We start from the raw sequence: 23393 nt of genomic DNA, 5'->3' as shown, positions 1-23393 counted from the left end.
TAAAAATGTAGAAAATCAAAATTTTGAACCCGCCATATTGGATCGAAAATTTGGAAAAATTAATTTCAGATATCAGATTCATGATGAACGATCGAAAATAGCCCCGAGTAAGAAATTTTTTTGAATTTTTGACAACACTTATGTGTTAAAACCTTGGATATATTGTGGTGCATTTTTATGACCCACTTTAATCATCCGCCATTTTAAAAATTTTTCAAAATTAAATTTTTGGCAAAGTGCTATCTTATAGTGCAGCTAAAAATGAAGGCAAATGTGACCTGGAGAATTTTTTGCATGAATATTAAAAAAGTTATGAATTTTTTTTTAAAAAGTGCATTTTTCCTATGTATTTTTAATGGGAAATTTCGATGGATCTCTGGCACGTGTTAATATTAATCAATCGGCTTCAAATTTTAGAAAATTTTTTTTTATTTTATTGGAACTAAACTGGGGGGTGGCGTAAACAAAATTCGAAAGTCGCATTGTTACGGACACCCTATTGTGCACGTTTGTACGCTCGCTTCATATTCCGCCTCGCTACGAAGTTTAATTCCGCGGTACGCGCTCCCACTAAAGTCGCAATATCTCGAGAACTATTGGAGTCTCCATAAATTTTTTTTTATGAAATGAAAGGTGAAATTACAAGGAATCGATATTTACTTATTAGAAAATACAAAAATTAGGCCAACTGAACTAAAAATTAATTCAAAAAATTTTTTTGACTTTTTTTTTGACAAATTTTGGAAATTTTTTTTTGTTCATAATATCAAATTAAACTACGTATTTTTAACTATATCGCCTGTAAATTTTATTAAAATCGATCAAAAAGTTTCAGAGTTATTAATTTTTGAAAAAAACGCAACACTCATTTTCAATATGGCGTAGCGGCCGCCATTTTGAAAATTTTTTAAAATCCTTTTAGGGTTAAATTTAATTCATATAAGACTTCTATTTCCCAAGGTTTCGAAGAAATCGGAAGACCACTTGCAAATCGCTTTTTTTCTGACGGAGTCTTACCCTATTATTATTTTTTCGTAGGAATTAAAATTCTTCAAAAACATTCAAATTCAAACCTTTTTGAAATTCAACAATTTATAAGAATATTATGAAATTAAAAAAAAAATTTAATTATTTACAAAAATCCTAATAAAATCCTTCGCAAGAATTCAATTATTTTTAAAATTAGTAAATTTTCTCAAAAAATTCAATTATTTGAAAAAAATTGTAAATAAAATTCGTTTGCAATAATTCAATTATTTTCATAAATAATAAATCGATTATTCGTTAAATCATTTTTTTTTCATCAATTTTTATTAGAAATTTCTAGAAAAATTCAATTATTTAAATAATAAATAATTTATTAAATAACTGAATGTTTGTTAAAATTGAATTCTCATTTAGAATTTTATCAACAAATTTTTAAATAAAATTCAATTCATTTGAAAAATTTTCATAAAATTTTTAAGAATAATTAATTTTTTCGAGGAATTTGATTAAAATATTGTATCAAAAATTAATTAAAATCCTCCGATGAGTTTTATTATTTATGAAAATAATTAAAATTTTTCCCAAAAATGTTATTAAATTTTTTCTAAAATAATTGAATTTCGTTGAAGAATTTTATTATTTTATAAAAATAATTGAATTCTTGAAAAGAACTTTGTTAAATGTTTTTTTAAATAATTGAATTCATGCGACGAATTTTATAAAAATCTTTTTAAATAATTGATATTTATCGAAAAATTTTATAAAATTTTGTATATTAAATAATTGAACTCATGTGAAAATTTTATTATTTATGAAAATAATTGAATTATTTCAAAGAAATTTATTAAAAAATTTTATAAATTATTGAATTCCTGGGAAATTTTAACAAGAATTTTATTCAAGTTTTTAAAAATAATTGAATTTTGAAGAACAATTTTATTATTTATAACAATAATTGAAATTTCGAAGAAGAATATTATTATTTATAACAATAATCGAAATTTTGACGAGAATTTAAAAAAAAAAATTTTAATAATTAAATATTGAAGAATTTTATTATTTATAAAGATAATTGAAATTTTGACAAGAATTTTTTTTTTTTAATTTTTGAACATAATTGAATTTCTGCAAAAAATTTTATTACTTTCGAAAATAATTTAATTCTTCCAACGAATTTTATTCAAGTTTATAAAAATAATTGAAGAATTTTACTATTTCTGAAAATAATTGAATTCTTGGAAAGAACTTTGTTAAATTTTTTTTAAATAATTGAATTCATGCGACGAATATTATAAAGTTCTTTTTTTAAATAATTGATATTTTTCGAAAAATTTTCTGAAATTTTTTTTTTATTAAATAATTTAATTCCTGTGAAATATTATTTATGAAAATAATTGATTTATCTCGATGAAATTTTGAAAAAGAATTTTGGTTTTAAAAATAATTGAATTTCGAAGAAGAATATTGTATTATTTATAAAGATAATTGAAATTTTGACAAGAATTTTTAAAAAATTTTTGAACATAATTGAATTTTAGAGAAGAATTTTATTATTTTTAAAGATAAATTGAAATGACCAGAATTTTTTAAAATTTTTTTGAATATAATTGAATTTCTGCGAAAAATTTTATTAATTTTGAAAATAATTGAATTTCTGGAATTATTTGTAACTTTTTCAAAATTCAATTTTTTTTAGTATTTTTTAACTAAAATTCTTTTGTCAATCTAGTATTTATGAAAATTGTAAAAATTATTCATTAAATAATTTGTAAGTCATAATTTTATGATAGTTCTTGTAAAATTAAGTTATTTAAAAAGAAATAATTGTTTGAAATAGAAAAAAATTCAAGGTTTTGTATTGAAATTCGTGGTAATTTCATAGTTTACGAGGCAAACAAAAAAAAACATCAAAATTCAAAGTTTTCTCATGAATTTTTAAAATTCAATTTTTTCCAGTACTTTTACTAAAAATCCCTGACTTTTCCCTGATTTTCCTGACCAATTTTACTTTCCCTGACTTTTCCCTGAATTCCCTGACCTGTGGCAAACTGGCTACCCTGCTTATCCATTTGAATTTGTGGTTTATTTTTAAATTTTATTGTCAAAATGGGTTGTAGGGTTGCATCAAAGTAACAACAAATAACAACTTTGCATTTTTTTGAAAAAAGAGAGAAAGAGAGGGAAAAAATGAGAGAAGTAGAGAGATAGAGTGAAATAAATAGAGACAGAGAAAGAAATAGAAAAAAAGAGAGAGAAATAGAGAAAGAGAGAGAGAAAGAGTGAAAGAGAGGAAAAGAGTGAAAGAGAGGAAAAGAGTGAAAAAGAGAGAAAGAGAGAAATATAGAGAGATAGAGAGTAATAAAGAAAAATATAGAGAGAGTGATAGAGAATAATAGAGAGAAAGAGAGAGAGAGAGAGAGAAAGAGAGAGTAATTATTACTATCTTGTACCTCTCTCTATATTGGTCTTTATATGGAAGACCCTTCGGTGTCTGATGGGAACTCCGCCCCTGACTCGGGGGATAACAATCCAATATGTTTCGCTCTGGGGTATCCATCACTTGTGAGTCGAGGCACATTCAAAATAAATAGCAAGACAGTCAACTATATACATGTCCAAGGAGATTAGCCTCTGTCTCGTTATTCTCAACATCATTGTTCTCATTGTTCTCATCATTGATTCGTTTAAGGAGAATTTTCCCAATTTTTAACCAACACTCGCATGGCCAAAATTCGATAGACAGGAATTTGTCTAAATTAGCGATTTAACACCGTACAGCCCCTGACACTGTTGCACTAATTCTAATTCTAATTCAGTTACAATAATTCCAATAGAAATACAGCAGTACTTATTCTGCTATAATAATCCTAATTTTAACTTTGTAGCAATGATCCTAATTTTAACATTTGTAGCAATGATCCTAATTTTTAATTCTGTTGCCCAAATTTTAATTTTGTGTTTGTTGGACAAATATTAATACTGATTCGATTGTACTAATCCACAATTTAATTTTGTTCCACTGATCCTAACTTTAACTATGTTGCACCAATATTAATTCTAACTTGGTAGCAGTTATCTCAAAGTTGATTCTTTTGTACTATTTGATTTTTATTATTTTGTACCATGTGCTGATTCTATTGCGCACCAACATTAATTCGTATTCTTTTGCATCAACGTTAACTCTGATTTTATTCCACTAATCCCTAATCTTCATTTGCAATAATGCTAGCTTTGATTCTGTTACACCATAATTTTAATTTTGAACCACTTGCACAAATATTAATTCCGTTTTTGTTTAATTAATCTTAAGGCTAGTCTGTTGCACTAATTGTAATTTTTACTCTATTGTAAAAATACAAATTCAAACTTTGGTGTTTTAATATTTTAAGGCTTCTTTCGTTGTTACCATTCTATTTCTGCTTCAATTGCAGGAATTTTGATTCTTCTTCTGTTGCACCAACATTAATACTGATTCAGCTGTACGCATCCTAAAGTTTATTTTTCTCCACTAATTTTAATTTAAACTATACTGCATCAATTTTAATTGTCACTTTGTTGCAGTTAACCCAATGCTGATCCTTTTGTACTAATCCTAATGCTAATTATGTTGAACCAAAATTAATTCTTATTTTTTTACACTAATCCAAATTTTCATTTGGCTGCACTAATTCTATTTTTGACTCTGTTGTTCAAATATTAATTTTGACTTTGTTCCATTAGTCTTAATGTTTATTTATACAAAATTGATGATGAAACCATCATAAACACCATATTTTTGCGTAGATACTATATACTTAACCATACACTACAATAGTGTACTATATTGTAGTAAACTGTACTATACTACACTGCACTATTCTTCACTGTACATACAAAAGAATATTATTGAGACTCATTAAAAAGTTGCAGTCATTAACCGACGTAAATCCTTTCAAGAATTTCTATTATTCAATATAATACACGAGATCCTAAATACTAATTATACCTTGTCCCTAATATATATTTGATACGAAAATAAAAATTATTTGGAAAATGCTACTAAATGGAAGATTTGCATCATTATGATGGTTTTTATAATACCTACACTTTTGCCAAAAGCTGCTTCACTTCTATCCTTTCTAAATCCCCCTCCCCCATCCCCTTTGGCCCCTCATCTTTTTCACATTATTCGTTGTGCGTTGTACCTGAAATAATATAAATACGAAAGGTTCTCCAATTCTCTCACTCTATATACCTGCGGCACACAAACTGGATAGAAAATGTTCTCCAATATTCTTAACCAGAATGATGATGTACTAACGCAAATATTTTCAGGAAGCTTTTAAAAATTGTTTTCCGATGTAAAAATAATATTTTATTTTCTGTTCAAGAAAAATTTTTAATAAAAATATCTTTTTTATTACAAGAAAATTTTGTTCTTTTAGCTGAAAATTTTCTTGTTTCAAACAAAACATACTTTTTTCAAATCGAATAAAATTTTACTTGATTCAATCTAAATTTTTGTAGTTTTCAAGAAAGAATTTTGTTGACCAAACAAAAATTTGGTGGTTACAAACAAAATTTACTTCCTTCAGCGCAGAATTTGTTGTTTCGTCCAAAATTTGGTAGTTTTCACAAAAGTTGTTGTTCCTTCGACTAAAAATTTGTTTTTTGAACCAAAAATTTTTGTGGTTTACACAAGGAATTTTTTTTTATTAACTAAAATTTTTTGCTTCAACCAAAAATAGGTTATTTGAACTAAAATTTGTGTATTTTACCACAAAATAACTATTATTTTAACAAAAATTTGGTGGTTCCAAACAACATTTATTTCTTTCAGCACAAAATTATAGTTGATTCATCCAAAATTTGGTGGTTTCTACAAAAATTGTTGCTTCTTTGATTAAAATTTTATTTGTTACAACAAAAATTAAGTTGCTCTAAACAAAATTTTCTTTTTTCAAAACAAAATTAGTTATGACAACCAAAATTTGTTGGTCCAAAACAAAATTTACTTCTTCCAGTGCAAAATTAATTTTTTCAACCAAAAATTTGTAGTTATTTTACTTCTTTTATCACAAAATAAGTAAAAAAAAGTTTCAAACAAAATTTGGTAGTTTCCGAAAATTATATTGTTTCTTTGATTAAAATTTTCTTTGTTATGCAAATAAAAATTGAGTTGTTACAAACAAAATTTATTCTTCTCAACACAAAATCAGTTGTTTCAACCAAAATTTGATGGTTACAAACAAAATTTACTTCTTACGGCACAAAATTATAGTTGTTTCAAAAGAAGTTTGGTTGTTTTGTTATTCCTTCGATTAAAATTTTGTTTGTGAACCAAAAATTGTTGTGATTTTAGCAAGAAATTTTGTTGTTTTAACCAAAAGTTGGTTATTTGATCAAAAATTTACTTCTTTTACAAACTATTATGGTTTCAACCAAAGTCTGGTAATTTCCACAAATAATGTTGTTTCTTTGATTAAATTTTTTTTTTTGCAACAAAAATTGAGTTGTTCCAAATAAAATTTACTTTTCTCAGGACAAAATTAGTTGTTTCAACAAAAGTTGTTGTTCTTTCGACTAAAATTTAGTTTTTTGAACCAAAAATTTTGTGTGGTATCCACACGAAATTTTATTCTTTTAACTAAAATTTTGTTGTTTCAACCATAAAAATAGCGATTATTCCAATGAAAATTTCTTCTTTTACTAAAAATAACTATTGCTTTAACAAAAATTTGCTGGTTCCTATAACAAAATTTACTTCTTTCAGCATAAAATTAGTTGCTTTATCCAAAAGTTGGTGGGTTCTATACACAAGTTGTTGTTCCTTCGACTAAAATTTTATTTGTTACAACAAAAATTCAGTTGTTCCAAATAAAATTTACTTTTTTCATCACAAAATTAGTATTGTTTCAACCAAAATTTGGTAGTTTCCCCAAAAGTTGTTGTTCCTACGACAAAACTTTTGTTTCTAAACCAAAAAATTTCTGTTGTCTCCACACGAAGCTTTATTATTTAAACTAAAATTTTGTTGTTGCAACCAAACAAAGGTTGAATGTACAAAAATTGTTGTTTTCAATTAAAATTTTCCTCTTTGAACCAAAATTTTTCATGGTTTCTAATATTAAAACGATGCTATACTATTGTGCTAGTATGATGCTCGGTATGATGCTTGTACGTGCTAGTATACAATATGCTAGAAATGATAACAAGTTTATAAAAACTGTCTGGAGAACCAATACGACACGTTTTATACGTTGATTCTTTGTTCCATTGTGTATTTATACATATATATATGTATATAAAAGTTGAGTGTGTACAAAGGTTGGTTTCTATTTTGAGGATCCTTTGTTTGGCAATATCGGGTGTGTGTATTTCTTTCCTCTTCTTTTTTTTTAACACGGGAGGAGAAAATTTCTTCGGGTTGGTATCTTTGGTTCCATGGAGTCTATATAGGTGATTCACCCCTTTTGCTCCTAAAGGGCAACTATCCACTTGCTTTTTTCCCCTCTTTTTTTTTATTTTGAGACATGTACCCTCCACATGTACACCTTCCAATTCCATCTCCTGTTGCGATCTTCTCTCTTCTCATACTATCCCCCTGGCGATATGAAGGACAGGCTGAAGGGAAGGCTCTCTCTCTCTCTCTCTCTCTCTCTCTTGCTCTCTATCACTCTCCTCTCTCTCTTACTCTCCTTCTGTCTCTCTCTTTCTCTCTCAATCCGATAGAGAAAGAGAGAGATTGACTATGAGAGGGAAAGAAAGAGAATGAGTGTAAGAGAGAGAGAGGGACGTAGAAATTGAGAGAGAGAGAGTAAGTGAGACAGAAAATGAGAATTAGAGAGACAGAGAGAGTAAAAGAGTTAGAGCAACAGAGAAAGAGAGAGAGAGACCCGGAGGGACAGAAAGAGAATCGGCCGGAGAAGGGAGGCTCCCTTCATCCTTGAGGTGGGGTTCGGTTCCAGCTACCCCGCTACGTTCGCTAGGATCAATACCCGCCATCCGTACCCAAGTCCAGGCTGTGCTACCCTGCCTGCATGCTGCCTGCCTGCCTGTGAGTCTGCCTACCACCAGCCTATCCGCCTGACTGCTTACCACCATCTATATACCATTCCAGACAGTGGCATCTCAAAAAGCTCCCAAAACCCATGTCTTCGAGTCAATAATTCAACCAGCAATGCTGAATATTCCAAGTAGTTCGGTACAAACCCAATTGGAGAATGATGTCATGTTCAATTAGCACCTAATAGAACCAGTAAATTGATGATATTATCAGGTTTTATTACTAGTGGTATACATAATGTACTATGGTTATTACCAGTATATTAGAATACTGGTTGAAAATTTAACGTTAGTGGTAAAATTTAGGGGATAATTCTTCTGGTGCAGTAGGACCCCCAATTGGGTATAGTTTCATTGGTACCGAAATTTTTGATAGTATATGAGAAGTAAAAATTATTTTGGTAGCATTAGTAACAAACAAAATTTGCTGGTACCATAACTGCAATATAGCAATAGCTTAAAATTAGTTTGGTATCAGTATAGTAATAGTAGAAATACTAACCAAAATCTGTTAGAAACAGTATAGTAGAAATACAACCAAAATCTGCTAGAAACAGTATAGTAGAAATACAACCAAATCTGCTAGAAACAGTAGCAAAAATAATACCCTAATTTGCTAGCAGCATTAGTAGAAATAGTATACCATATTTCACTAGTACAGCAGTAGTAGCAACATTTTCTTACTATACAATAATTTTCTGAAAGCAGTAGTACCCTAACTGGAATATAGCAGTACAACGTCCGTTATTTGCTAGTAGCATAGTAATACCACGAAATTCCTTCTACATTCGGTACCATTTCTGTTAAGAAAACTATAAACATGATGTTACTTTTAGAAACCTTTTCAATGAACCAGACAATGCAGCTAATATTTGGTATCTACATTGGACCACAAAAGCAACTATACTATAATGCATTAAAAATGGAAAAATTTGCACCGCAAAACTACGATTTGAAGACTGATATTTTTATAGGAACATATTTAGAATCATTAGAATTAGTACAACATGATCTGAATTAGAATTATTCGTAGCAGATCAGATTTGGAATTAGCGGAACAAGGTCAAAATTGAAATTAGTGGAACAAGATCAAAATTGGAATTAGAATAACAAGAACAGAATTGGAATTAGAGGAATAAGATCAGAATTTTGCCTAGTGGAACCAAATCAGAATTCGAATTAGTCAAACAAAATTAGCATTATCAATTAGTGGATCAAGATCAAAATTAGAATTCGTACAACTGATCAGAAAGAGAATTAAGTTACAACAAAAATTGAGTTGTTCCAAACAAAATTTATTTCTCTCAGCACAAAATTAGTTGTTCCAAACAAAATTTATTTTTCTCAACACAAAATTAGTTGTTTTAACCAAAATTTGGTGGTTCGAAAAAAAAATTTATTTCTTTTAGTACAGAATTAGTTGTTTCAACCAAAATTTCGTAGTATCCGCACAAAAATTGTTATTCTTTCGACTAAAATTTTGTTTTTTGAACAAAAAATTTTTGTGGTTTCCACACGAAAATTGTTTAAACTAAAATTTTTTTTGGTTCAACCCAAAAATAGGTTATTCGAACTAAAATTTACTTCTTCTATCAAAAAATATCTATTGTCTCAACCAAAATCTAATAATTTTTAATAAAAAATGTTTCTTCGATTAAAAGTTTTGTTATTACAACAAACATTGAGTTGTTCCAAACAAAATTTACTTTTCCCAGCACAAAATTAGTATATATAGTTTCAACAAAAATTTGGTAAATTCCACAAAAGTTGTTGTGCCTTCGACAAAAATTTTGTTCATTAATACTTTTGTACTAATAAAATTAATACTTTTGTATTAATGAAAAAAACTGTTTGTATTTGATAATATTAGCAACAGAGTCAAAATTAGGATTGGTGATGTAACAATATCAACTTTTGGATTAGAGTGACAAAATCGAAATTAGGATTAGTGCAACAAAATCGAAAATTAGGATTGGGTCAATAGAATCAACATTAATATTGGTGCAATATTTTTAAAATTTGAATTAATGTAACACAATTCGTACATTAAAATTAGTGTGACAAAGTTAAAATTAATATATTTCGTGCAGTCGAAGTAGTACAAAGGAATCAGCATTAAAATAATTGTATAGTAATGTGAGAATTAATAGTCGTGCAAACTAGTAAAAATTCAAAGTGTATAACAAAATCAGCTTTAGAAGTTAGTGCAACCTACACTGAGAGAAATGGATAGTCAGATTTTGATGTTAAAAAGATGATGTTACACGATACTATCATTATGCTACTGCCAACCATCACAGATGCTAAAAAAAATATAGTTATGCTACCCCGTACTACCAAGATGTTACTCCTGATGATATTGATGGTAACGGTGACTATCTAGATAGCTGTCTGTATACGTAGCATTAAAGATGGTCACCCTAACCACAATTATGTTACCCACTACTATAAATTTCTCTCCGTGTAATCATTATTACTGTTTGTGCAACAGACTTAAAATTAAAATGGGTGCAACAGAACCACAATCAGAATTATTGTTACAAGAGAATCGAAATTTATGTGATGGGTACAATTAGAATTAGAAGATGTGCAACCGTACATTAAGATTAATGTTAGAAAATTATAATGAAAAATGGTAGAGCAAAATCAGAAGTAGTACTATGCTGAAACACATTCATAATTATGATTAATGCTAAATATTCCAAATGCTGATGAAGAAGAATTTAAAGAAACAACTTTCTGGTAGCAAATGCTGCACTAAAATTTCTAAAATTCAACACTATTAGTATGTTATACTTGTACTGCTGTTAAAAGTATTAGTGCTATATTACTACTACTAAGAACAAGAAACTTTAGAGAAACTTATCGCTGGTCTAGGTAAAGCTTTTTCTCCGTGTATCCTTCCTAAAAAAAATCATCTTACGAACATATGTTTCTTACGGATTTTACTGTTCTTAAAACAGTAATTCTTAAAACATACTTCAAAAATAACTCGGAAAATTATCTCCGTTAATATACGAACCAAGAGATAAATATTCTCCACAATCAAAAATACGAGCTAGCGAGGACAACGACGCTATATAGTTACTGTATTAATAATTTAATACCAAAGAAAAAGAAATTCTAACCATTTTTTGTGTGGTACCAACAGTGTATGATGGAGTGAAAAATAAAAACGCGTATTTTTCCTGTTGATTAATGATGAAAATACGAGTAGGAGTGGACGACGCTCTATAGAAACAGAAAGAGAGAGAAGATACTTTTTTTTGGACGTTCTCCACTATATGCGTATGTGCTTTAAAGAAGATCGAAGTAGCACGTGGTCATATGCTCTCATCCTAATGCCTTGGCAGCTGTGCAAGCTGCTGCTCTCCTCAGTGCTGTCTCCCAGTTAACCAGGGTAGCTTTAGAGAGTGGAGAAAGGAAGAAGTATATTAGTAAAGGGACCTGGCAAATTGAGGAGGACAGAAAGGGAAAAGATGATGGTCTCAGAATATAGGAGGGGAGGGGGCAGAGAAAGAGGGGGATTTCAGTGACATCAGAGAGAAAAAGAGAGAAGGAGAGACTGAGCAAAAATCAAGAGACCACATAGGAAAGGGAAAGATGAATCTGTTAAATAATGACAGAGAGAAGGAGAGAGAGAGAGTGAGTGCATGTGTACTAAAGAGAGAGGGGGGGTTCGTAAAGAGTGTAGAAATGGTAGAAGAAAAGAAGAAGCGAGTGCGTGACAGACAAGAGAAAAGAAAGGAGACGAGGGATAAAAGACAGAGAAGGAAGGAAGCAGAAATCACCGGAAATCGGTCGGTTCTTATTTCGAAGGCCACGTACATACTGTGGATAAACAAGATCCTCAAAAATTGATCATCGCCAAACGCATATTTCATTATTATTAATTATTATTTCACTACAAAAAGTAGTACTATAATAATTTTTTTCTAAAAATAATAATAATAATAATATTAATTATATTTGTAATAATAATTGAATCTTTTTCGAAAATGTCTCACCTCTAAAATCCGTACGAGTCACTTTCACATAACAAATGACAGTGAAAATAACTCTTACGGTTTTTGAGAGTTGAGCCCTTTTCGAAATTTACGATTCCATTAGTATTATAAAAATAATAATTAAATTATTATTAATTAAATTATTTTCATAGTAGGTAATAATTATTATTATTCTTCTTTTAATAATAGTAATTATTATTATTATCATCATCATTATAAACGTAATGGTAGTGAAAAAAGTAGTAAAATAAAAAATTGTAAATAATGAATATTATTGTTTTTTAATAATATTTTTCTTATAAAATGTGTTATTTGGGTAAATATTTTTTCGCGAATGAATTTGGACAATATTTTTATTTTCAATTTTACTTTTCGATTATTTTTCTTCTTAAATTCTGAAGAAGAAGAAAAAGAAGAAGAGGAAGGAAAAGAAGATAAAATACATTGCCCATAAGGTTCATTATACCTCAGCTCTTGAAAATCTATTTATCTATATAATATAATATAAAGATGGTTTCCAATGTGTACCTATGTTATATTATTCTATAGTGTATATTATTTGTTCAGCACACCCGCATCTTTGTGTGACACTTCTTTTTTTTTAAAAAAAAAGATCTGAAGAGACGCGATATATATTGAAGAGAATAAAGCTCATTTCTTCATCGTTACCAACTGTCTTCAATAAAATATTAATTTAAATAAAGTAATTTTTTATACGTTAGAACAATATAATATAATAAAAATTTCAATAATAAAAAAAATATTATAATTATTATAGTTTAGTATATTATTACACTGCATAATATAATATTATATATACCAAATATTTAATTATTATTTTCATTACTAAATTAATACTAACATTAATCATCTCCCTAAATTTGAATAATTAGTGACTGAAGTTCTGCTCTGGATTTAGTAAATTTTACTAATGTAGAAATTTCTATTTGTTAGTAAAGTTTACTAATAAAGTGTAAATTACTATTTTTTTGTAAAATTTACTAATAAAGTGGAAATTACTTTATTAGTAATAACTAATTATTAATTAACTAACTAATCATTAATAAAGTGGAATTATTTGTTAGTAAAATTTACTAATGAAGTACAAATTATTATTTGTTAGTAAAACTTACTAATAAATTTATAAAAATTACTATTAGTAAAATTTACCACTTCAAAAGTAAAAAATCAGTCACTTATTAAAATTAGTAAAGATTTTTGTTAATTCAAATTTAAAGAGATTATAATAGCTAAAAAAAAGGTGGGGGTAGGTTCTATCTATTACTAATATACTATTAATTATAGTAGCGAAAAGAAATGGAAAGGGGGGGGGGTGCAAATTTAATGCAAAAGCGAAAAATAACAAATTTTAACTTATATTAAATTAATAAAATTTGTTTTAAAAATTAAAAATCTAAAAAAGCCTATAAAGAAAAGGCGCATCTCTCTTTCTCTTTACTTATACACTATTTTCATCGTGTGACCTCGCCCGCTTCTGCTGTCGAGACTATATAGACGTAACACTCCCGCGTCGCGGCAGCAACATGCGTTCGGTTCACCAAACGTCGCCATTTTGAATGACGACGATAAGAGGAAATATTTCTTCTCTACAACACCACAGATATAATATAATAAAAAATTAAAGCATTCAATTATCTATACTAGTATAAAAAGTACTAGTAGAATTAAAATTATAGGTATTATAATTAACTTATTAGAATTATTAGATTTATGATGGTATAATATAATTTTCTAGTGATAAATAATAAATACTAGGATTATACTGCAGTGAAAATGTAATACACAATATATTTACTAAATTAGCCCTACTAGTAGTTAATATATGCACAACTAGTAGCTATTAAAAATATTACTTTCTAGTAGCAATCAACAACTAGTAATGGTACATAATGGCTACTAGAGTGGCTACTATTTAGAAATAGTACTAGTAGGGGAAATATTAAATTTCAATAGGTACTATAAAAACTTATATTAATAATGTTATATATAGTAAACTAGTAGTGAACAATTACTACAGCTTATATAGTATGTTAGTAGTAAATAACTATTAGTGTACATTATAGTAAAGTAGTAGTAACTATTACTACTATTTACTATTACTAATAATACTATTACTAATAATACTATTACTAATAATACTATTACTAATAATACTATTACTAATAATACTATTACTAATAATACTATTACTATTACAAGAATTTACTGTTACTAGGCATAACTAGTGTATATTATTACTATTTCTAGTATCTACTATTACTATTAATACTGTTACCAATACTATTACTAGTATTTACTATTACTATTAATACTATTACCATTATTATTACTAGTATTTACTATTACTAGTATATGCTATTACTAGAATTTACTATTACTATTAATGCTGTTACCAATACTATTACTAGTATTTACTATTACTATTAATACTATTACCATTATTATTACTAGTATTTACTATTACTATTAATACTGTTACTAATATTACTACTAGTATTCACTATTAATACTACTACCATTATTATTACTAGTATTTACTATTACTAATATTAGTATGACTATCACTAAAATTTACTATTACTGAATAATACTATTACTAGTATTTATTGTTACTAATAATACTATTACTACTAATACTTCTATTTACTACTAATACTACTATTACTACTGATAGTACTATTAATACTATACTACTGTTAGTACTGAATTACTAATTGTAGCTATTATTAAAATTGATAGTAATATTACTATTTTATGAACTATTTACTATTTATTTTGTATTTACTATTTGCATTGCTATTACTAGTATTTAGTATTACTAGAATTTACTATTATTAATTATACTATTACTAGAATTTACCACTACTAATAATACAATTACCAGGGTTTACTATTACTATTACTAGTATTTACCAATACTAATAATAGTATTAGTATTACTAGGATTTACTATTATTAATAATACTACTAATATTACTAGAATTTACCTCTACTAATAATGCTATTATACTAGTACTTACTATTACTATTCCTAGAATTTAATATTACTGAATAATACTATTACTAATGTTTGCTAATACTAATAATACTATTATTATTACTAGTATTCACTATTACTATAACTAGAATGTACTATTACTAAATAATACTGTTACTATAGTATTTTCTGTTGCTAATAATACTATTTCTGTTGATACAACAACTATACTATATTGATATTACAACTATTATTAATATTTTTATTACTACTATTACTACCGATAGTTCTATTACTATTGATACCACTGTTAGTACTGAATTACTAATTGTACTGTTACTATACTATTAAAATTTACAGTAATATTACTACTTGTATTACTGTTACTCTTATTACTATCACTGTACTATAGCATTAATTTAAATAGTAATAGACTACTATCAATAATATTATTACTATTTCTATTAATATACTGTGAATTTCAATTAATAGCAGTAATGATATAATGATTTTTAACAGTTAATAGTAGCATTACTACAAGTTTAGCTTTATTATTTAGTAACTACTAGTATTACTACTAGTTTAGATATAGTATTTCATAACTACTAGCATTACTACTAGTTTAGATATAGTATTTATTAAATACTAGTACTACTAGTAATGTATTAAATACTAATCTTACTAGTAATTTATTAAATACTAGTATTACTAGTGATTAAATAAATATTAGTATTACTAGCAATGTATTACATACTAGTATTATTAGTAATTTTAAAAATGTAGATTGTAACTACTAGTATAGTCAGTAATACTAGTATTTTGAAAAACTTCTGCGCTACGAGTTATTTTCTATATTTTTATATTAATAATGATAAATGAAGGAAATAAAAATATATTTCTTGTCTTGCCTTGGTGAACGGAAGAATAAAATATGATATATTGTAAATAGTAAAGAAATGAAAGAGAATAGATAGAGAGAGGGTTATTCGGTAGCAATTGCGCGCTGAAATATAAGCGATCGAGCGAGTGCGCGCGGGTAAACGTGGTGACGACGACGACGACAACGAGGAATCGCATTGGGGTGGCGAACCCCAAAAGGACCCTCAGCCGCTGGCACTAATGACCCCTTCTCCTCCCTTCTGTTCTCTTGGTCTCATCCGCTTCTCTCTCTTACTCACTGTCTTTCTCTCTCTCACTCTCACTCACTGTTTTTCTCTCTCACTCTTACTCACTGTCTTTCTCTCTCTCTCTCGCTCACTCTCTTTCAACCTCTCTCTGTCTCTCTCTCTAGAGTCAGACCGTCCGCCAACCACCACCCCCCTCTCCCACCGCCTCACAACCGCCCCTCTTCTTCCACTCTTCAGTGCGTGGTACACCCAGCAGCAGCAGCAGCAGTCTGAGTAGCGTGGCACGCTGCTGCATCCATCGCCACCACCATTGGTTCCACCGGTCCACGCAGCTGCTGCTTTTGCTTCTGCCGATGGTGTGCTACCGCCGTCACCGTCGCCCTCCGTCTTCCTGCGCGCTTTAATCGTCAGTTCGCTGTTTGTTCGCCGCGCGTCAACACAACACATTCCTTTTTTCCCTCCCCCGCCACCCACTCAAGTATAATTATTAAATCGAAAATTAATTCGAAAAACCATTAACTCGTGTTAAATTTCATAATTTTTTTGCCACAACAAGAATTTTCCACCATTGTAAACGGTACCCTTAAGGAAATATTTTCCAAATATACACCATTGTAGACGGTACCATTAAAGACGATTTTTTAAATATATACCATTGTAGACGGTACCCTTAAAGATTTTTCAATTCTTTAATTCCGTCTACTATTGTAGACGGTACCCTTAAAGAATTATCAACTATACACCATTGTAAACGGTACCCTTAAAGAATTTTTCAATATAAACTATTGTAGACGGTACTATTAAATATTTTTAAATATACGCCATTGTAAACAGTACCCTTAAGGGAAAATTTTTCAAATATACACCATTGTAAATGGTCCCCTTAACGAAGAGTTTTTCACAATTGTTTTCTACGCCATTGTAGACGCTACCCTTATGAAAGAGTTTTTCAAATGTACACCATTGTAGACGGTACCATTAAGAAAGAATTTTAGCAAAAAAATACCACTGTAGATGGTACCCGTTAAGAAAAAGTTACTAAAAAACAGACCATTGTAAACAGTGCCCTTAATCGGAAGAATTATTCAAAAAGTACACCATTGTAGACAGTACCCTTAATCGGAAGAAATTTTCGCCTAAAAGAAATATACAAATTGGAGAACGTGATATTTTCTTGTATATTGGAGGAAAAGCAGAAAAAAAGGGGGGGAGAGGAGGGCGTACGAAAAAGGGAGACAGTGAGAGGGGGGATAGGGTAGGAGGGGCCAATAATCCAGAATGAAAAGCAGTTGAAGCGGGGGGAATCACGATCGGATTCGAGGACTGGGGTACCAATCCATCCCCACTACCAAGGACTCGAGTTTTCTCTCTCTCTCACACACACACACACATTCGGCTTGTCTGTCTGTCTGTCTCCCCACCAGAATATAGAGAGACTTAGGTATTAAAGCCACCCCACAGTCTCTCTCTTTCTATCTCTCACATCGATGACTCGTAGGGAGGTACCGGTGGCGCGCCTCTGCCCTTTCGACCTCTGACGGTCAAGAACCGTTCCTGTTGCCGCGTGAATGCCGTGCCGTGCGTTACAATTATTTTTCTTCACCCTCCGCAAAGACAAAAAACAAAATGCAAACTTTTTTGCGGAATAATTAAGTGCTTCTCTTAACCCCCAAAGAATTAAAAAAGTGTTCCCCCTTGTTTTTCACTCTGGAAATATCTAGTCCCTTTATCCCTAGTGTAATTACCAAAGAAGAAATAAAAACCATCTCATCTTTGTTACCAGTGTGTGATTTTTTTTTTTTCAATTTTTGCACCAAAGGAAGAAAAGCTTCAGTGTCAACGGAAAATAGCAACGTGTATATCAAGAAGGAGAAACAGTGACAACAGTGACCTTGAAATATACAAAAAAAAGGAGAATAGAAATTTCATTGGATTATTATCATCAGCATCGTCATCGTTCAATCAAATGAAAACAAAAACAAATGAGGAATCGTCTTCCGTGAACCAAATGTCAGGTTACCAAGAAGAAGTAAGTAATAAACATTTGCGAATCTAGAAAAAAAGAATTTGTCATTTTTTTTTCTCTCTTTTGATTAAAAAATATTTTTGCAAAATTTAGAAAAAAGAAAAATAAAATAAGGCATTTAGTATAATATATTTTGGGGAAAAGTATATAAAGAGAGGAAAAAATGTTTTTCTATTTACATGAGGCACATGCCACATGCCTTTTGCGAAATGTTAAAACGCCATTTTGTGTTCTCAACTCAATACACCAAGTTATATACGTGGAGAAAATAGGGTGCAGCCAAAGCGTGTTTACGTGTGCCGGGTTTGGGGATGAAGTCAATCGCTAGGTGGCATTTGCAATAAGGTGCGAGTTTCATTATTTCCCTTTTAAATACGGTTTTGGTGCAAAAAAATATTATTAGAAAAATAATATAAACAAAAATTTTTCATTTTATAAATTCATTAAAATTTTACAAAGAATCAAACTTTTATTTCTTTTTAAATAAATTAGTGTACAGTGGCGGATCCAGAATTTACTCCAGGGGGGGGTCATTTATAGATTCGGCGAGCAACGACCATAATTAGCTGACCTTTTTTTTTTTTTTATGTAAATTTTTCGCCCCAGGGGGGGGTCATGACCCCTATGACCCCCCCCCTGGATCCGCCACTGTTAGTGTAAATTAAAAAAAATTTATAAAAATAAAAAAGTTTAGTTTATTTTCAACGTGGTATAGTTTGCATATTATATGATACACACTGCATATTATACTTTATGTTTAGTATGCTAAATTACGCTAGTTTTAATTCTTTCTGCTAAATAAAATTTTCTTCTGCTTAGAATATTGCAGTTTATGCTCGTAGTATATGATACTTTACGCTTAGTATAAAACTCTATTCAGATATTCCAGTATTCTTAGTATGATACTTTATGCTAAATACAATACTTTATGTTTACATAGTATGAAAATTTATGCTTAGTATGATTCTTTATGCTATGTATGATACTATACAATTCATATGATACTTTTTGCTACGTATAATACTATATGCTTAGTATGATACTTTATGATAAGTATATAATATAAATCATAAAGCATCATACTTAGCATAAAGTATCATACTAAACAAATGGTATCATACCTATCATAAAGTATCATTCTAAGCATACGATTCGTATGATACTTTATAATTAATATGATACTATGTGATGTATATGAATTGATACCATATGCTTAGTATGATACTATACGATTCGTATGATACTTTATGATTAGTATAATATTATATGATTTATGATACTCCATGCTTAGTACAATACAAGCCGTATAGTATCATATTAAGCATATGGTATCATACTTATCATAAGGTATCATATCGAATATTTGTATCACACTATATGATGCTTAGTATCATATAAAGTAAACTGAGTATTCAAATACATGCTTTGTATGATACTTTATATATTTAGTAACATTTATATTATACTGTGTGATACTTATGGTACCATATAAAGTATACAAAGTATCATAATTCTTTATTAGTATGATACTTCATATTCATAGAAATATTTGCATCATACCATGGTGTATTTTATATGCATATAAAATACACTAAATATTATACTTTATGTTTAGTATGATAAATTATGTTTAGTAACATACAATGCTATATAATTCTTGATAAATTCTATAATACAGTATGATACTTAATTTACTTTACATGGTACTAAGTATCATATAGTATGATATAAATTATAAATGTTTCTAAATATAAATAAATATAAATGTAAACATAAATATAAAGTATCATACTAAGCATACAGTATGATACTTAGTTGACTTTATATAGTACCAAATATCATTTAGTATATGATATAAATATTGCTAAATATAAAATATCATCCTAGGCATTTATTATTATACTTGACATAAAAAATTAAATTTAGCACAAAGTATCATACAAAGCATATAATATAATGCTTATATATATGATACCAAGTATCATATAGTATGATATAAATGTTACTATGTATAAAGTATGATATTAAGCATATAGTACCATATATGGTATGGTATCATATATTTATGGTACCAAGTATCATACAGTATGATATAAATGTTACTATATTATTTAATTGTGATACTTTATCGGAGTGTGATACATTATGATTATCATAATATGATACCTTGACATGGTATCACAATTTATGTTACTATATGATACGTTATTGTAGTATAATACTTACTATATGATACAGTATAATACTACTAAGTATGATGTACAAAGTGAGATTCTTTATTGCTGTATAATATATTAAAGTATTATGATACTTTTTCTGAGTATGATACTTGGTTTTTTATGGTACTTAATGCTTATTTTAATACTAAACACATGGTATCATACGCGATGGTTAATAATAATTAATACTAACGTTACTTAATTTTTTTAAGTTCATTTTTTATATATTTAATATGATGCAGTGTATTTAATGTGCTTTTTTGTTTCATATGATACGCTTTGTTTAAACTTCGTTTTTTTTAAAAATACATTTTGTTTGATAAAGATTTAGGAATTTTTGGGGGGATAAGAAAAGATTTCTCAGATAAAATACAAATATCGTGTTTTTTGAATGGGTACCAACATGACGAATATATATATAGTTTCGAAGAAATGTTATATTTACACTTTTTATGAATGACCCCGTATATTTTAAGCTTCAATAGAAACTATTAAAGAGTTTACTGTAATTTTTCTTTTTGATGCTTTTTTTTAAAATAAAAACTATTTTTAATTGTTATTATTATTTTAAGTTTTTTTTATTATTTTAACTTTTTTATATTAAATTACAGATTATATAATTATTATAATGTGTAATTTAACTATTGTTTTATATATTTCTGATTTGTCTTTGTTGTTACCAAACAAATGTCATATTTTTGAACCAAAAAATTATTTTTACTCTTACGCAATATTTTTTTTTTCATATCAATCTTAGATATCAGTTTTTTTCCTGATGAATAATGATATTCAATTTATTTCGTTAATTAGCTACAACTACCTATATGTATGTATGTATAAACGCAATATTTATATTTTTTTTCTTAAATACAAAAAAAAAACATCTTTGGCACAATTTTTCTGCACCCTATTTGAAATTTAGAGAAGAAAAAAAAATTGGTACCAAAATAATTTTAAAAAAATAGTGATTTTTTCAATTCCTTTTAGAAAATTATATAATTCAATAAAAATTATTATTTAAAATAAATTATATTAATAATATTTAGGGGTCGTTCACATGTCATGCTATTTTGGACTAATTTTTAACTCCCCCCTCCTTCTTTCGTAAAATTTTTCTCTTAAGTTTATCACACACTCCTTAACCTTTGAAGGGGGGACGTACTTTGTGAACGACCCTATGTATTTATTTTATTAATATTTATAAGTATATTTTAAAAAAATTGAAAAAAAAATTATTTGTTTCAAATAACCGTCTACTGGCTTATTAGTAAATAAATATTTACTTGAATCAAATAAATTTTTTTCAGTGTACAGTATTTTATGAATATAATATAATTAATATAAACATAATATTTATAATATACATAATATTTATATAATATATTGTTTTTAATATTATTATATGCATGTAAATAATAATATTTAATTATTATACAAACATTATTTATTTGAATAATAAATATAATAAATAATAAATAAATTAATTAAATTAAAAAATAGATTTTTATAAAATTTATGTATTATATAATTATAATATTTAAAGAAAAAAATTCACTTTAATTAATTATAAACTTAATACAATGAAAACTTTTGGAATTAATATTTTGAAATAAAATCTTGTTTTGAAATCAAATGACCTTCCCGCGGTGTATTTTTGTAAATGAAAATATAAAGGAGTAAAGAACACAAAATGGTGTCAAAGAGACAAAAATTCTTACTTTTTCTCATCATATAAAATCTAATTATTATAGAGAGAGACTGAAATCGGGACCAAGACGAAGTCGATATAGTGACTCAAAAGCCTGCCTCTAATCATAAAACCGAGAGAGTGAATCAACCTTAAACAACGTTTTACGTAGAAGAGAAAGATAAGGAATATCTGTCAACTTTTTTATTTCAAGTTCTAAAGAGAGATAAACTTTTAAAATTGTGAATTAAAAAAAAAGAAAAAAAAAGAATTTCAATTGAAGAGATAATATAAAAGAAAAAGAAATGCCACAGTGTGCGGTAGCAACATGCAGAAATAGTCATCGACGTACAAGGGGTCGACGTATACGGTACCATCGATTCCCTCAAATACCGGAAGTACGTTCACGTTGGGTATGCGCCTGTGGTCGTGTACCATTGCCAAACGGTGAGATTCCATTCAACATCCAAACGGCGCGCATCTGCTCCCTCCATTTTACAAATGAATCATACGAGAAGGACATGGAGCATCTTGTACTTGGACTTCCGGTGCGCAGTAGGTTGCGTCGTGGCGCAGTACCAACAGTTGGTGTACCGGTTAGTGTTGAGCCCGTAACAAGAATGCTTGTCGAGGACGCTAAACGTTCATTGCTTAAGGTTGCGCATGCGAAAATACTCAACGGACAGAAAGTCGTCACCAATACAGAGACAACAACTTCCACAACCACAAGCAATGGAAGCGATGGAACCAAAATGCCTAAAGTTCGTTTGAAACAACAAGCACGCGCTGGTGGTTCACAATCACGTGCTAATAATTCACAACAACAACCAAAACCAAGTGGTTCTCAACAACCAAAAGCAAGTGGTTCACAATCACGTGCTGGAAATTCACAACAAAAACTAACAAATCGACAGGTTCAACAACAACAAAAGAGAATTCAAACCCAACGACAAATTCAGATACAACAACGGATACAACAGCAGCAGCAACAACAACAGCAAGCTAATAATCACCTGAAGGGGCAAAAGCAAAATTCTTTTATTCTTGAGGAGGAGAATAATCTTAATCACGAGGTCAATGTTCTATTGGCCCTTGGCCTACAACCCCGGTGAGTCATCATTAATCGTCATCATCTGATAAGTTTTGTCAATACTTGTAACTTTTTCAAATTAGGGATTCCATATGGTCTTCTTTTTTTGGTATTTTCAACCCCCCAGCCGAGTCGTCTAGACTTATTCAGTTTATAAACTGTTGGATATAAGGCTATTTTTTCGGTAGGGTGTTACGATTTGGTAGAC

General features: G+C 28.7%; 1 protein-coding gene across 4 annotated transcripts in view; it reads left to right on the top strand.

Moving 5' to 3' along the window:
• Window positions 1-23393, top strand: part of LOC122506616 (probable E3 ubiquitin-protein ligase bre1) — a 66445-nt gene that overhangs the window by 24441 nt on the left and 18611 nt on the right. The window contains exons 1-2 of one of the 4 annotated variants that reach the window (XM_043618914.1): window positions 17447-18192; window positions 22160-23203. The exons of 2 other annotated variants lie outside the window; for them this stretch is intronic. In XM_043618914.1, the coding sequence (XP_043474849.1) occupies window positions 22401-23203 (803 nt within the window). In that variant the 5' untranslated portion in view covers window positions 17447-18192; window positions 22160-22400. Of the gene's footprint in view, window positions 1-17446; window positions 18193-18438; window positions 18535-22159; window positions 23204-23393 lie in introns of those variants that run through there. One more of the 4 variants, XM_043618915.1, reaches the window with a different exon arrangement.

This window comes from Leptopilina heterotoma, unplaced genomic scaffold (genome assembly GCF_015476425.1).
Source record: "Leptopilina heterotoma isolate Lh14 unplaced genomic scaffold, ASM1547642v1 Lhet_43, whole genome shotgun sequence".
NCBI lineage: Eukaryota > Metazoa > Arthropoda > Insecta > Hymenoptera > Figitidae > Leptopilina > Leptopilina heterotoma.
This window is presented reverse-complemented; position numbering and strand designations above follow the sequence as displayed.